Raw genomic sequence first — 16071 nt, 5'->3', positions numbered from 1 at the left:
GGCTTCATTGCAGACACAAGATCTGGTCTCTGGCCCTGGGTGATCACCTACCTCTACCTCTCCTATCTCCCTTACCAACCTTTGATCACATGATTTGTTCCTCTGTTACCTGACATCTCCTTGTGCCCAGGAGCCTCAACCTGCTGACATCTCTGTAGCACAGGAAAGCGGTCACTTTGGAGATTTTAGAAGGTTTATGGAAATGGAAGCAGAGACCAAACAAATATTCATTATGTTGCATGCATCATCTCCATCTTCTGGAGCCCATCATCAGGATTTGCATTTGCATTCTGTGAGGGAAGGATATCCTGGTTACCTGCAACATACTGTTTGAACATTCTATCTTCTGTCAGATTCCTACTCGTCAATGATTTTTGTTGTTGTTAAATCTATTTTGGGAGGACATATGTTTGTTTTTTCTTTTTGTAATGACCTATACTGCCTTCTATAATCTGGGCACCTGTATGTAGAGAGAGTGTGCACTGTAAAAGGAACTTTTATTTGCTTACTTCAGTTGTCCTGGAGGCTTGTTTCCTCTATCTCCTGACGGAGGCCTAGTTCTTGAAGCTTCTAGACTCTGCAATCTAGCTTAGGCCTCGAATGTTTTCAGACTCTGGATTTACTGCTTGATAAGCTCTTTTTCTAACTGAGTTTCTTTTTCTAACTGAGTTCTGGACTGGCTACTTCAATTTAGCTGTTCTAGCTCAAACTCCTTTCCCAGCCAATTTACACAATCTGGTTTTTCTCTTGGCTTCTAAATTGCTTTGCTTGGTCTTCAAATAATTCCAACAATCTTTTCTAATCTTCTGGCTCCTTCTCATTCTCTGGCTCATTTTATCTTCACTTGTATTCTTTCTCTACAACCTGTCTCTCTACTGCTGTCCTGGTAAAACTGCCTTTGACCCTCTCTCTCTTTTTTTCCATGTGTTGCTCCCTTAAGTAACTTCCCTTTCCTCATGACTCTCCTGAGAATTTGGCATGTCATATTCTGTCAAATCTTTCTCTGATTTTTCTGGCATCACATCACTTTCAAACATGGATGCTTCCTTCAACAAAATAACTTTCCCAGACTGGCCTTGAACTCTTATCTGCTTACCTCTGTCTCCTGGATTAAAGGCGTGTTAATATTCCAGTTGGAATCTCTTGTCAAAGCAACCATGTTCTGATTTTAAAATGCTCTACAGTGGATTACACTTCTTTTCGCTCTATAGTTTCCAATTTGGGTCCTGTCTCCCTTAAAGTTCTTCTTGAAATGATCCTCCACTTCAACCTGGGCAGAGTATTAACTCAGACTCAGCCAGCCATTCCCTGTGAGTATACAGGCCCCTTTCTATACTGTGGACTACAAAGTACCCTGCCCCCCTCCTCCCATCTGTAGCGTCATCTCTCTGGTAGCGTGGATCTTCCAACTTTTCCTTCTTTTTTCCCTTGATATCTAGATACCGCATACATCCTAGAATCTTGGTCAACCAACATTCAAAATGGACCATTGATTGCATTGACTGTGTAGGTCAACTTGAGGAAGATTAACAGTTTAACAGTGTCAGACCTACTATGAGCCTGGGGTGGGACCGATTTCTTGCAGCTGTTTCACTGTGTCAGTGTGTAGGTCATCATGTATCACCTCTGGATCCTTTTTGATTGATAAGTGTGATGAATGGACATTCACTCCCCCTGGATGACATGTGCCTCCCGCAAACCTAGTTATGGTGTCAGCATGTGACACACCCAGCCCGTACTCAGGCGATCCTCGAGAAGAAAAGCTACATAGATTATAGAATCGTTTGTATTTTCAATGTGAACCGCCATGTCATCATGTCATCAGTACATAAAAGTGTTCCTCCTTTCTCTCCAGTGTTCAATGCTACATTAAGGATGAGCAGTGACGGCAAACACCCATTTCCTCACTTCTTCCTTCGAAAGGAAGCTGTCGCCATTAGAATTATTTACCTGAATAATTATAGTCCATTATAGTACCTATAGTCCATTATAGGTACTCATCAGAATGAGGAAGTTCTAATTTGCTGAAGGAATGATTTTTGTCACTTTGAGACTTTTATTTTGAACAAAAAAATGGGGATGCTGGGTCATGTAGTACATAGAGACAACAATGTATTGTTTTTAGGCAGAATTTATACACACCAAAGTCTCGGATCAAAAGGATGCTCCTCCAGACCTGGCTACAAAAGTGTTTTAACAAAAGTATTCTTCAAGACTAAAGAGATGCTCCTTGCTGCTCTTGCAGAAGACCCAAGTTCAATTCTCAGCACCCAAAATCTGACTTACACCTCCCCTATTTCCAGTACCAAGAGATTTATGGCTCTCTTGTCTTGCATGCACCTGGGCAGAGCTCACGTAGCCGGGGTTCGGGGGCATCTCAAAAACAATTTTCTGATTTTCCTGATGGTCAGACCACCAGTTAAGCCAGGCTCTGTGACATTCAGAGACCTATCTCCCCCCCATCCCCATAAAATACACCCTTAACAAAATTTTCTTTTAATTTTTTTTTTCTTTGAGACAAGGTCTCCTTCTGAATCATGCTAGTTTTGAACCTATGGCAGCTCCTGCCTCACACTTCCAAGGGCTGCAATTGTAGGCTTATGCCACCACACCCAGCTACTCTTTTATTTTATTTATTTATTTATTTATTTATTTATTTATTTATTTATTTATTTATTTTTGTGGGTGGTTGGCAGTTAAGACAGTTTTTCTGTGTAGCCTTGGCTGTCCTGGACTCACTTTGTAGACCATTCTGGCCTCAAACTCGAGTTCCACCTACCTCTGCCTCCCCGAGTGCTAGGATTAGAAGTGTGAGCCATCATGCCCAGCTTCCTAGCTGCCGTAATTTTGCATTTTCATAGGGTTCCCTTTGCAGCCCAGGATAGCCTCAAACTCATGGCCCTGCCACAGCTGCTGAGTGCTGGGACTCTAATTGTATATATACACTGCTCCATCAAAGTTCATTTTTAAAAGATCAGACCGTTCTAACCTTAAAGGCCCTTGTGTGTTGCCTTTCTGTTTTTCGACTTTCTCCCACACGGAATCTAAATATCTCTGAAAATGTTGGGGTGTCATATAGCCAGTGTCCTGACAAAAGGGGGCTTGGTTGGAGCAAGCCATGGTGCATACAATGAGGGGTCCACCATCACCACCTCAGTTTCTAGAGTCCTCAGCTACTGACTTCTCCAAAGATGTTAGCAAACACTTTTCTTCTGGGTTGTTACAGCACCGTCTTCCTCGACCTGGGGTGCCATGTTGCTGTTGCTCTTGCTGCCAGCATTCCTGGGCCTTACTGGAATATACGTTGCTTGGAAAAAATGCAGGACAAGACAGAGACAGAGAAATGGCAAAGTTGACTGTATAGGTAAGTCATAGGAAAGGAGGTGACTCATGGATGTGGGTATCAAACAAGGGATGCATTTTGGGGTGTGGATAGATTTTTCTGTCCCCTAGAAAAACTACATTTCCCTTGATTCTATTATTTCAGAATTTCCAAAGTAGAAAGAAAGTATATACATATGAAATACCAAATGTCCAGAGCTCAGAATAGGAGTAGGGTTTGAGCCTAGTGGAGTCCAGCTCCTTAAACCTTGCAACCCGGGAGGTCTCACCATCAGTTCACAGTTCACAGTTATTGAATTCTGGGAGGGAAACAAGGTGTACCGGGCAGTTGGCTTGTATTTGGAGGAAGTGATAGAATGCATTAAACACAGGGCTCCTGTGTTCTAGACTGGAGTGCTTTTTAAGTGAGCACAGATTCTTGGCTGAGGATCTGTCTGAAGTGTGACACCCTTCCTCAGAAGATATGAGCAAACATATCTACAAACCCTAAACAAAGAACCAAGAAGAGAACAAAGTACAGATACCACTGAAGTCCAGCTCGTTAAACCATTGAGGTTTATTAGGGTTTATGCTGGATAATTTTCTGTCAACTTGACACAATGTAAAGTCAGCTGAGAGGAGGGACTCTCCATTGAGAGAATGTCCTCATAAGATCAAGTTGCCAGCAAGCCTGTAAGGTGCTTTTTAAATTAATGATTGGTGGCAGAAGGCTGAGGCCATTTTGGGTGGTGAAGTCCTTGGGCTGATGGTCTTGGGTTTTATACAAAAGCAGAATGAACAAACCAGTAGGCAGCGTCCTGTAGAAAGGAAAAGTATCAGCTCAGCACCTCCAAGACCAAGTTCTCAGCAGAATACGATTTATTTGCCCAAATGTTACAGAAGCAAAGAATAACAGACAAAAAACAAGAGATAGAGGATAAGAGAGAACGGGAAAGGAACAAGGGAGAGGGAGGAGGGATATTTGTCCAGGAGGACAAAGGACTGACTCTGCGTACGTAGGAGACAAATTAGGCACCTAGGAAAATGCAGTTTATAAGGGTACATGGTGAAACCCTGTGTCAGGATTGGGTGTTTAATTTTAATTGGACATGTTAATTAGGTGAGCCAAAGGGGACTTCTGATTGCTGGATTTCTATCCTTTGATAGCTGGACCTTGGTAGTCAGCCTTAGGAGGAGGAAGAGGGCAAATAGGGGAATAGATCTGGTGGTTAGCTTTAGGAATGTAGCTAAGGGTTTTAGCAAGGCAGAGGGAATGTGGAGAAGGGTAGGTCTGCCAGATCCATGGTTGCTGTGCTCAAACTGGCCAGTCCCTTCACCTGCCATGGCCTCTGCATTCAGCTCCTGCCTCCAGGTTCCTACCCTGCTTGGGTAACTGTCCTGATTCCCTTTGGTGATTAATTGTAATGCAGAAAGAAGCATGAGCCAAATAAGCCCTTTCTTCCCTAATTTGCCTTCATCACAGCACCAGTAACCCTAAGACAGTGTTATGTAATAAAGTGAAGGGTTACTTCCAGGAGCAGGAATGACTCAAAGGCAATGACATCACCAAGGCCAGCATAGGAGGCAGCTTGTGAGAGCTGGAAGCCTGCAGCACAGTACAGAGCCTGTAGACATCTCAGTGTTATAGTATTCTGTCCAGGTACTCAAATGGCCTGAGCCTCTTGCGTGGAGCTTGCCAGATTTCTGATTCTTCCAGCCTGTCTGCTGCTCTCTGCTTCTAAGGCAGTTCAGCTGTCTGAGAATGTCTTTCAGCAGTCCTTAGAGCTTATATATGCTTAGGAAAGAAGGGGCCTTAGTGCATCTGGTCAGTTTCAGGGACTTGCTGAAGCTACTGAGTTGTTTACTTACTATTGAGTTATATTTACTTGTTAAAGACAAGATTCCCCAAAGGAGGAAATCTTTCTCTGCTTCTTAGTATATCATGTAGTTTCCCTTCCCCTTAGCATCCGGTGTCTTGATGAGCTTCCCCCAAGAAAAAAGTTGTGATCTCAGCAGAAACTGCTACACAAGAGTTCCACACTGCATTGTTCCAGGCTGTGGTGCTGTCTGAAGCAAGCACCAATGACCCATCAGTTGCCAAGTGTTGCCTTTCACTCACCACAGATGGAGCAACAGTCTATAACTATCTGAAGAACTGATTGCAAACCTACAGGAATTTCTATGTTATTTTCATAGAAACAGAGGCCTTTCATAGTTTTGTTTTTGGTTGGTTGGTTGGTTGGTTGGTTTTGGTTTTTTGCTTTTTTTGTTTCTTTGTTTGTTTGTTTTGTGTTGAGACAGGGTTTCTCCAGGTAGCCTTGACTATCCTGGACTTGCTTTGTAGACCAGACTGGCCTTCAATTCACAGAGTATAGGTCTGTGCCACCTCACTGAGCTTCCTTCCTTGGTTTTTAAAGCTGATGTTACATCAGATACATTTGTAGCTGTCTTGCCTGTATCTGGCTCTCCTAATTTTTTCTACTTCCTTACTTTTCTAACATTAAGAAGCCATTGAGAAATAGTTGCTCTTTTCATAGAAAAACTCCTAAATATTTGATTTCTAAATATTTGATTTGTTAACATTTTCTTTGTTGCACTGTTCATAAAATTTTCTCTCCCTAACACAGTAGTAACTTCTGGCTTTGTTTTTGTTTTTCAGGATGGAGATTGGCATGGCCACATGCAGGTCAGTTTACTTGCTCTGGGCTCTGAGATCTTACTTTTCTATGGATGTAATAAAATGCCATGACAAGGCAACCATTTGAAGGAAGGGTATTTTCAAGGCTTACACTTCCAGAGGGATAGGAATACATCACCAGGGAACATGGCAGCCAGCAGGATGGCACTGAGGCAATAGCTGAGAGACAGTGTGTATCTGAACCACAACATGGAGCAGAGAGCACACCTGAAATGGCACAAGTCTTTTGAAACCTCAGAGCTCACACCTAGTGACACACCTCATACAAGACCACACCTCCTAACCCTTCCCAAACAGTTTCACCAGGTGCAGATGCAACACATAAACCAATAGGGACCATTGTCATTTAAACCAGAGCACCTCCCAAGAACTTAGAGACCAAGAATAGCCAGAAGTGAAACTGTAGAAAAGCTTATAGAAGTGAGTGCAGGGAGCTTTTTAATTGTGGGAGAAAGCCTGATAAAGGACCTCTGGGGGGATGGCCTACAGACCAACTCCTTCTTGTGGGCATAGAGTTATTGTGTAATTCAAATGCTGATTTTCATATCCCCTGTATCTTGTTGCAATCCTTGTTCAGAGAATCTCCTGTCTCAGTGCTGTATAAACACTGATCCCCAACTGTCCCCTGATATACCAATAAAGCAGCTTACAGGCAATTGCTGAGCAGGATAGAGAATAGGGCTGGAATTCCTCCCAGCCAGGGGAGGAGGAATTAAAGGAGGAAGTAAGGGATTCAGACACAGGAGATGTCCAGGAGGGAGCAGGAGGAACACTCAGCAAGCGAAGCTACAAAGTGCAAATATCTCTGGGATGCATGCTGGGAGAAAGCCAAATTAGCATAAGGGGTTAAAAATAGAGTTGATACTACTCTGGATTATGCTGTGAAGCTTGTTAAAATAACTTAATGGACTCTCAATTCCAATTAGGATAGCTAGGGTAAGAGACACACTGAGAAACAAACACAGTCTTTTAAAAATAACTAACACCCTGTGACAGGACGGTGTAGAGCACAGCACCCCTGCATGCTGTTATCTTTGACATTACCTGTGGCTGCTGCTGAGAGGATAGAGGCTTTGAGCAAGCAATTCCTGCCTGAGGACTGTTAATTCTGTCAGCTTCCAGGACCCTGCTGCGTATCTTTAGAGGAGGAGGAATAGGCCATCTTCCTTCTATATTCACTGATGCACTTTTTCTTTGTCTCCAGTTGACGTGACTCTGGATCCGAACACGGCCCACCCCCACCTTGTTGTGAGCGAAAATTTAAAATCAGTTCACCTGGAAGCCTCACGTCAAACATTACCTGATAGTCCAGAGAGATTTGACACCTGGCCCTGTGTGTTAGGGCATGAGACCTTCACTTCAGGGAAATATTACTGGGAGGTGGAGGTGGGTAGTAGGCCTGACTGGCTGCTAGGGGTATGTAAGAAGAGTGTCAAGAAGGATGGATTCATACTCATATCTCCCAGGAATGGTTTCTGGGTCATGGAGTTGTCTCATGAGCAGTACTGGGCTCTCAATCCACATAGAGACCTTCTCTATCTGTCAAATGTCCATCGGGTTGGTATTTTCCTGGACTGTGACAAAGGAATTGTCTCCTTCTACAATGTGAATGATGAGTCCTTTATTTATACTTTCCAAGAATGTTCTTTTTCTGACCCTGTTTGTCCTTTATTCTGCTTGTGGTCTTGTGAGGGGCTTCCCCTGACCATCTGTCCAGTTGACTCTGAAGCACACCAAGTAATGGTTGACAACACAGTCCATCCACAGGACCGCTTAAGCAGCCGTTGGCTCCAACCAGGGGCATCTCCTGTTCATCCTCTCCTATCCCCTTCTCTGGAGGCTGCAATTGTCAATTGTCCTCTAGACCCTCAGTGACTTTCTCTGGAGAGGGTCAGATTTAAGGAAACTGGATGGGCAGATTGTGGGGGAGTTTGTAACAAGCTTTAGACAAACCATGTTTTAGAAGTTTAAGAATACAATCTGATGCCACATAATGAAAAACCAGTTAGGGAAGAGTGGCAGAAGACAACTTAGTGTCCAGAAGAGATGAGAAACAGGGCAGAATGTTGGCAGGGAACACCAAGGGGGAGGGACAGGGACAGTGAGATAGAAGTAGACCAAGAGTTGTTGGGGTAGTCTCTTTGTGCCCTGTGTAAAGGTCTATTATTCCATTGTTAATTCTGTACAGGCAGATAGCTGAATACTGTTGGACTTTGGTATTGTTATTCTTTAAGTCTCCGCATCTACATTATCTTTTGTAAAGAGCCTTATTCCCTTACTTTTTGATTGGCTTAAAAAAGATCTGGAGGCCAATATCTAGAGAGGAGAGGAAATGAGGGACTTTCAGGCTGGAAGAGGGTCTCTGGGAGAAGAATGAGATGTGGGGACTCATCAGCATGAGATGGAGAGGAACAGGTATAAGGACTAAATGAGAAAGGGATAATGGATCATGTTGCAGGGTTGTGGACTAGAATAGTCAGTTAATTAAGTTAACTGAGTTAGCTAGGAAGTAGCCAAGCTTTAATAAAAATTATAAGTCTCTGTGTCTTTATCCTGACTGTTGGCTGGTTGAGAAAGTGCTGAAATTAAGAGTGAATCAGGACGCACCTGGGAATTCTGCCCATGAATCTTCTTGTCCCAAGGTCCATATACAACAAGGGAGAAAAATCTCTGTTAGGTTCTGCTGAACAGGCTAACAGAAGGAGATAGAAAAATGCAGGAAGAGAAGGCTCTCCAGCATGGCTGCTGTGCAGGCTACTTTATATCAGCCTACAAACTGGAGTCCCTAGGCTGGAGAGAGCCTCAGCTGACAAAATACCTCACAAGACTGGGCTGCAGGCCAGCCTGTAGAGCATCTTCTTAATTCATGATGGATGGGGTGGGAGGGTTGATCCATTGTAGGTAGGACCATGCTGGGCTGGTGGTTCTGGGTTGTGTAAGAAAACAGATTGAGCAAGCCATGGGGAGCAAGCCAGGAAGCAGCACTCCTCCATGGCCGCTGCATTAGCTCCTGCCTACATGTTTCCCCCCTGTTTGAGTTCCTGTCCTGTCTTCCTTCAATGATGAACTACAATGTAGCAGTGTAAGCCAAATAAACCTTTTCCTCCCCAACTTGTGCTTTGGTCCTGATGTTTTCATCACAGCAATAGTAACCCTGGCTACAACAGTGATGATTAAGATGTTTTGAATTAGACACCAGCATTTTGTGTTGGCATCTTCCAGATGACCCTGACCATTGTCTCTGTGGTCAGCGTCACATCAACAGCTCCAAAATGTGCCCTGGTTTTGTCTTTCTACCCTCACGTTGGAGATGTTATTTGATGATCCTCAACTTATTACTCAGGCACCATGAGCTGCCCCCCCCCATTATCTACAGACACCTCCACACTAACTAGTGTCCTCCATGCCCCACGCCCAGCTACTCTGCTACTGCAGCATCTCTTCTGCTTACATAGGTCTGTATCATGAAAATACACTCTTGCTTTTGGCTCACCCTGGGAGGGATGTCAGTTTCCCTTTACTCCGTTTCTCCCTATGTCCATTTTTCATGCCATGAAGGGAGAGAGCTAAGCGTGTAATACACCCAAAGCTGAGCCCAGCCTCAGAAAGAGAGAGGTGTAGGTGTACCTGTGTGTTTTCCCTCCGTTGACACACTCTCATGATCAAAAGGCATCTAGGACAGTGATTCACAGCTGTAGCTTGGTACATTTGCTCGAGGATTGCGATTTCTTCGCCTCCTCACCTTCCCATCACAGCGCCATCCCTCAGCGCTTACCCTGTTTGTTGCTGCAGCTTCCTGCATTGGCAGGGGAGGTACTGCACTGACTGCTCCTCTGTTGAAGGCTTCATCTCCAGATTCAGGGTGTAGGTGGTCAGGAATGGTGGGGAATGGTGGAATGGAGGAAGTAGGTCCCTGGGTCATGACCTTGAAGGAATTCCAGCCCCTGGCCTCAATCTGCTTCCTGCACACAAAGTAAGCACTTTCATGTCCTCTCAGATACGATGATTGTCTTACTCAGAGCTAACATCAGGGCTGAGAAAACCTGACCAAAGATCTACACCAAACTTTTTCCTCTTTTTAAGTTGTTTGTCTCAATGTTTTGTCACAGCAGAAGGAAGCTCAGCAATACAGGTGGTTAAATGTTGAGAACAGTAATGAGAAGAACTTAGACATGGTACCACTGGCTGAACAATGTAAAACAGGCCTTTCTTCTGTTTGCAATTTCTTTGTATGCACTGCTTTGTTTCCATCATTTTGCATCTTTTTGATAAATCTGTTTCTCCCATCCAAGTAGTAACCAGGTCTCACCCTGCTTAGCTTCCCTGAGAGATGAGATCAGGCACTTATAGGGTGGTTTGCTGAAACCTAAAACCCTTTGTATCAAGGTGTGTTCACTTACCTTTAGGGTAAAGCCCCCCCATTGACTATGAAAAATTTTTATTTATTAGAAGTTAGGTTAATTGTTCTTAAATTATTACAGGTTTTTTTTTTTTGTTGTTTTTGTTTTTTTTAACCATCTTTTTGAGTTCTAGTTGTCTGGAACTTGATTCTATTGCCCATCCCCCCACCCCCCTATAAACTGCAGTGTTTGAAGGATTGATTTTGAAGAATTCACATCAGTTTGGTTTCCTTTGGAAAATGTTTATTTGGCTTTTGCAGAAGCATAATTCTTTGAAATTGTTGGGTTTCATATTTTCTAATTTTTTAAATGATTTCTTTATTTTTACCTCATGTGCATTGGTGTATTTCCTGCGTGTTTATCTATATGAAGGTGTTACCCCTGGCCTTGGGGAGCTGCCATAGGGGTGTTGATAACTGAACCCAGACAAGTACCTCATTTTGAGATAACAAAACTGAGCCCATGGGAAATGAAAGGTCTAAATGAAAGGCATATAGTGTTATGTGTGAATGTGAACCATCCCTGACAGGCTCTGGTGGTTGAGGACTAGTTCCCAGCTGGAGCTGCGCTTTTGGGAGTTGTACAACATAACTAGAGGACGTAGCTCTCTGGGGATGGGCCTTGAGGTGAGATTAACTTGGAGCCAGCATTGTAAGAAGGATAATGAAGGAAACCCACAAGGTTGTCCTCACTCTGGGTGGGGGAGTTTGAAGTGACTAAGGTAATTGAGTCTTGTCCTGACTCCATTTTATGTCTCCCTAGACAATTCTCAGGCCTCAAAGCCCCCAACATTGGTTGCTTATTTGGGCTTTCCATGCCCCTGGCCACTGTCCAGGTGTATTAACCAAGATAATTAATATTTATACAAACTAAGCATAGACTGAAATAACTGAAAACTATATAAATCAAACCATCATGTTGTATTTGAAGTAACTACTATGTAGAACCAAAACGAATATCGCATGGTTACTCTGGCCCTCAGCTATCATTGATGTGACTGTGGGTTTTTTGGCTTTCAAAACACTGTACATCTGAGCTTCAGCACCAAGAGTGTTTCTGAGGTGTTAACCTTCCACAAATAAAGAATTCAATTTGGCCTTATACATGTTGTGGTCTGACTTTCTAACCTGTAGTGTAACAAATTCTCATGAAAGAGACAGTACGTGGGGCATCGGCCACAACTAGGATAAAGTCTAAGAATCAAGAGAAAGATCTCGCTTTCACTATTTCATACTATTTCCTGCTGCAAAGCCCTTCTCCCTCTCAGTCTGCACTCTTGCATGGACACCTATGACTCCACTGCTATTCTTCTGCTAAGGTGGATGAGCAGCTGGGCCCAGACCAACCCTTCCATCTCAAGCTACAATCAACCATCCACACAGTGTTGGTGGCTTAAGGACATGTGGGTCATGTGGAAGTGATCACAGGCAAAAAAAAGTTTCCCGTCCCAAGATTTTTCTACCTTTGCATGGATGTTTTTGGAGGTTTCTGGAACCACTACAGCCAGCAATGTAATGACATGTGGGAGGCAAGAAGGTGGTTTGGTTCAACTCAGTAGCCAGTGTTGGTTCAAACTTCCGGTGTCTGACCCCCAGTAGTTTATTTTAGACACATTTATGCACAGCTGGATTTGATGAAAATTTCCTGGTGATAATTAACTCAATCCCCTGTGTACAATAAAGCTTAAGACATGGCTACATTGAAATTTTTATGAAGTTCATGTGACACCTCCCAAAACGGTGGATTCTGTAGATTGTCAAGCTAAGGATAAGGATCTGGCGAGAGTCTTGCCACACAGATAGTGACAAAGTCGCCAGGCTATTGCCGACATCTGCTTCCAGCTTCCTGGGTGGAAACCAGGCCATGGATCCCTCCCTTTGAAAGGACAACCCTGTGTGTTTTTTGCATTCCTGGATCCTAGCACTTATCTTTGAGCACAGGGAACTCCATACCTCCCACAGAGGTGCTGGGTGTGGGCGTTTAATGATTGGTCAGTGTGTATGTATAAAGGTCTGTAGGGTGTCCACGGTCCATCATTCTAGAAGGCCAGCCTACTTCTAGAAGTCACTGTGGGCATGGCAAAGGCCTGGCTAACCGTTACATAACCTCTGTCTGTCTTCCTCAATTTGCCCAGCGTGTTGATTTAGGGGTATTCTGTTATTCTGTCTTATAGTCTTCCTCTAGAGCCCTCATCAGCGAAGACAATTTTGGAGGATCCGTGAAGTCAGCACTCTTCCTTGCCGCTAAAATGATGTCCGTGTCTTTGTACACTACATGTAGGCTCAGAGATTTCTACATGTTAAGCGGCTCCTCATGACAGCACCCTTCCACTGGGGCCTGTGCTTTTGTATTATGATGCTTCAAATGTTCTTGACTGTAGTTCTTCTTATATTAAATGTTGCCAGCTACAACCCATGTAAATAAAAATTCATCAGAGCCCTCAGCTATTTTCAAGAGTGCTGTTGGAAGGACCCTGCTGTTTGAGGTTGCAGTCCTCCCAGTCCAGATAGCCATTCTGAGCTCAGTGGCATTAAGGGGCAGAACTCCCTCCCCTCAGCAGGACCTCCTGCTCTCTGACTTCATCTGGAGAGTGTCTCTAGACAGATGGCCCTAACCACATTTGATATACGGCCTTTGACACAGCTCCCTGCCAGCTGTCCCCTCACTGTGCGTATATGATACTTAGGTATTCGTATGGTAGGATTGTGCTGTTTAATGTAAATGAAGCATCCCTAAAGAGCCTAGTCCCAACCAATTATGCACATCTATCCTTGGAGCCGCCCCCCATTCCCTAAGGGGTATACAGCCTTTGTTCTCTGGAAGTAAAGCTGAACTAGCTCCCTGAAGTGGTTCCTGGAGTGGGTGATCCCTGAACAGTGCTCGCTAGCCATTTCAGGCAAGCTCCTGGTCTGGTGCCCCTCCTGACTTCGTGGGCCGGTGGGAGGCAGCTCCAGGTGGGAGAACCACAGAGTACAAAAAATTTATGAGATAAAAATATTTGAAAACGTATGGTTGAAAGCAAACACCATGTATAATCAAGACTATGCAGGAAGAGGAAGGTGAGGCATGTTTGCACATGGGCATGTTGGCTCTTGAACCCAGGATCTTTGACATGCTAGGCAATACCCTACTCTTGAGATACTAGCCTCAAAGGTAAGGTTTTTGTTTCATTTTTTTTTTTTATTCTTTATTATGATTTAAGACCTTTACTAACAGGTACTTTCAGTTTATTAACTTTTTTGGGAAAATCAAGTTGTAAGCTTTTATTACAAATTAAAAAAAAAACATTTGTTTAAATCTCAGCGTGACTAGATACTAAACAAGTTTAAAACCTTTAAAGGTATAGTTGAGAAAAACCAGGCTTTAAGAAATGTTATTATCAAAAAGAGACATCTTTAGGTAAAAATAACAAACCCACGCTGCATAAATAATGCAGATAATTCTAATGTACCAGGAAAAAGAAGTATATATTGTCAACAGACAAAAAGCAAGCACTTAGAGCCAGGTCAGGTGATGCACACCTGTAATCCCAGCACTCTGGGAGGCAGAGGCAGGCAGATCTCTGTGAGTTCAAGACCAGCCTGGTCTACAAAGTGAGTCCAGGACAGCCAAGGCTACACAGAGAAACCCTGTCTTGAAACAAACAAGTAGCACTTAATGGTCTTCATTATTTCTTTCTATCTTTCTTTACCATGCAACAAAAGCTTTATTAATATTTTAAACAGAGATTCAGCTAGTATTGAATCTTGCAATCTCTAAACTTAAAATGGGGCCAATGTCTATCTTGAAGAGTAATGCCATCACTGCCTGCTGGAAATGCAGACTGGAGAATTACTAGCCAACCCTCAGACAGAGGACCAGGTGAGTGGCTGACTCTTTCTGGATGTTGTAATCAGAAGGAGAGAGGCCATCTTCCAGCTGCTTGCCAGCAAATGATGAGCCTCTGCTGCTCTGGGGTTGGGGAGGGGAAGTAGGGTGGATACCCTCTTTATCCTGGATCTTGGCCTTTACATTCTCCATGGGGTCACTGGGTTCCACCTCTATGGTGAAGGTCTTGCCCGTCAGGGTCTTCATGAAGATTTGCAACTTGACCTGTTAACGAAGTGATGAAACCACAAACCGCCAAGCTCATCAAAACACTTAAACTCAGGAACAGGACAAAGCCTCTCGTCACTCTGGAGTTGCTGGAATTTCATATTCATTTCTTCATTTTGAAGACTAAGCTGAAGGATGGTAGAGACATGAACCTGCCTGGCCTCGGGATTTTCAGCGAGTGGGGCGGCTGTTTTTGGCTCTTTACCTTCTTCTGGTTTTGAGTTCTCTGTGGTGGTAATTGAGGTTGTATCGGTAACCATGCTGAGGTGGTTGCTTGACTCTTGATTTCCCTTGTCTTCTTAACTGCTGCCCTAGCTAGACAGGAGGGCCGGCCCCTGTAGAATCCTCCATCATTTCTCTCCTTGCACAGGAAGGCTAGGGTACTGTGGCAGTACATCGCCCGTGCGGCCTCTGAATGCAATAACGGAAACCTGGCCTGCGGGAGCTCTCTTGGATCACTCATTCATTTTTTGCCACTCTCACTATTCCGGCAATTCTGCCGGTGATTTCAAGGATGACCCCTTCGTCTGAATAGCTGCTGTGATGGTCATGGTCAGCTGCGTGTTTACTGCCTCGAACTGGAACTCCATCAGTAGTAACATTTGCTACCTGGCCACCCCTTTCTCCTTCAGCAACATCAAGTTCACGTGTTTCTCCATCTCCTACATTGCAAAGGTACTTCTGGGTTATCCTTTATGGCGGCCCGGGGTACACATACGTCTTCCTCGGCATCTATCCGCTCCTCACATTGAACCATTTCACTGTTCGCCAAGCCTTCATCGCGATGACCTTCTGATCCCCGCCGGGACACTGCCGCTGTGAAGCATCTGCTGCCGCTGGAGTCAGGCTCGGTAGCAGCTCCGAGGACAGCCTCTTGGTCTCGTTCTTGCTGCTTGTGGTTGTGGTGGTGGGTGACCGGACTGTGGCAGCGTTTTTAGCTGCTCGGGGTTCTCTGAGGTCCTCTCCTGGGGGCTACTTATGGAACTCTGAATCAAAGCACTACTTTCAAGTCACACTTTTAAACGCCAGACACAAACACACTGAAGTCTGTCCTGCAGTCGTGTTGTATCCAGAGCTCTCGTACCCGGAAGGCCTTGCTTGCCAGACTTGATGTGGGGGCTCACCCAGCGGGACCAGCCTGTCTCTGACTTAGACCGATCAGTGGCAAGTGTTCAGCCTTAGGTGGTAAATGGCACTTGGAGCAAAGCATTCACTAAGAAGCTCGGTAAGAAAGACTAAGGCATGAAATTGAGAAGGCTTGGTGATGTCTCCATGACCCTAGAAGGCCATGTGCTATTGTGTTCATACTCTGAGGAGGCCTGCAGGTGGCGCTAAACTCCCAGGAGCTGATACAAGGGTCAGTGCAACCTAATCCTTACAGCGTCAGGAGCTACTGCCGCTCCAAGTCCAGAGCTCAGCAAGCCCCATGGCCCCATAGCCCCAGTGAGCTCTCCAGTCATACAAAAGGCTTCTTCCAGCTGCCTGGCGCGCGCGCGCGCGCGCGCGCGCGCACACACACACACACACACACACACACACACACACACACACACACAC

The 16071-nt window shown here is 44.5% G+C and overlaps 1 protein-coding gene and 1 pseudogene across 1 annotated transcript in view; both read left to right on the top strand.

The window, feature by feature from the left end:
* Window positions 1-1630: 1630 nt before the first annotated feature.
* Window positions 1631-1725, top strand: LOC129677402 (small nucleolar RNA U13; annotated as a pseudogene).
* A 987-nt stretch (window positions 1726-2712) lies between these two features.
* Btn1a1 (butyrophilin subfamily 1 member A1) overlaps window positions 2713-16071 on the top strand; it is a 27852-nt gene continuing 14493 nt past the window's right edge. The window contains exon 1 of the mRNA XM_055608030.1: window positions 2713-3364. Coding sequence (XP_055464005.1) covers window positions 3253-3364 — 112 coding nt within the window. The 5' untranslated portion in view covers window positions 2713-3252. The remainder of the gene's footprint in view (window positions 3365-16071) is intronic.

Source organism: Psammomys obesus, unplaced genomic scaffold, assembly GCF_907164565.1.
Source record: "Psammomys obesus unplaced genomic scaffold, mPsaObe1.curated_primary_1811, whole genome shotgun sequence".
In the NCBI taxonomy this organism is placed as follows: Eukaryota; Metazoa; Chordata; class Mammalia; order Rodentia; family Muridae; genus Psammomys; species Psammomys obesus.
Note: the sequence above shows the minus strand (reverse complement) of the source record. Positions and strands in the feature narration are given on the sequence as shown.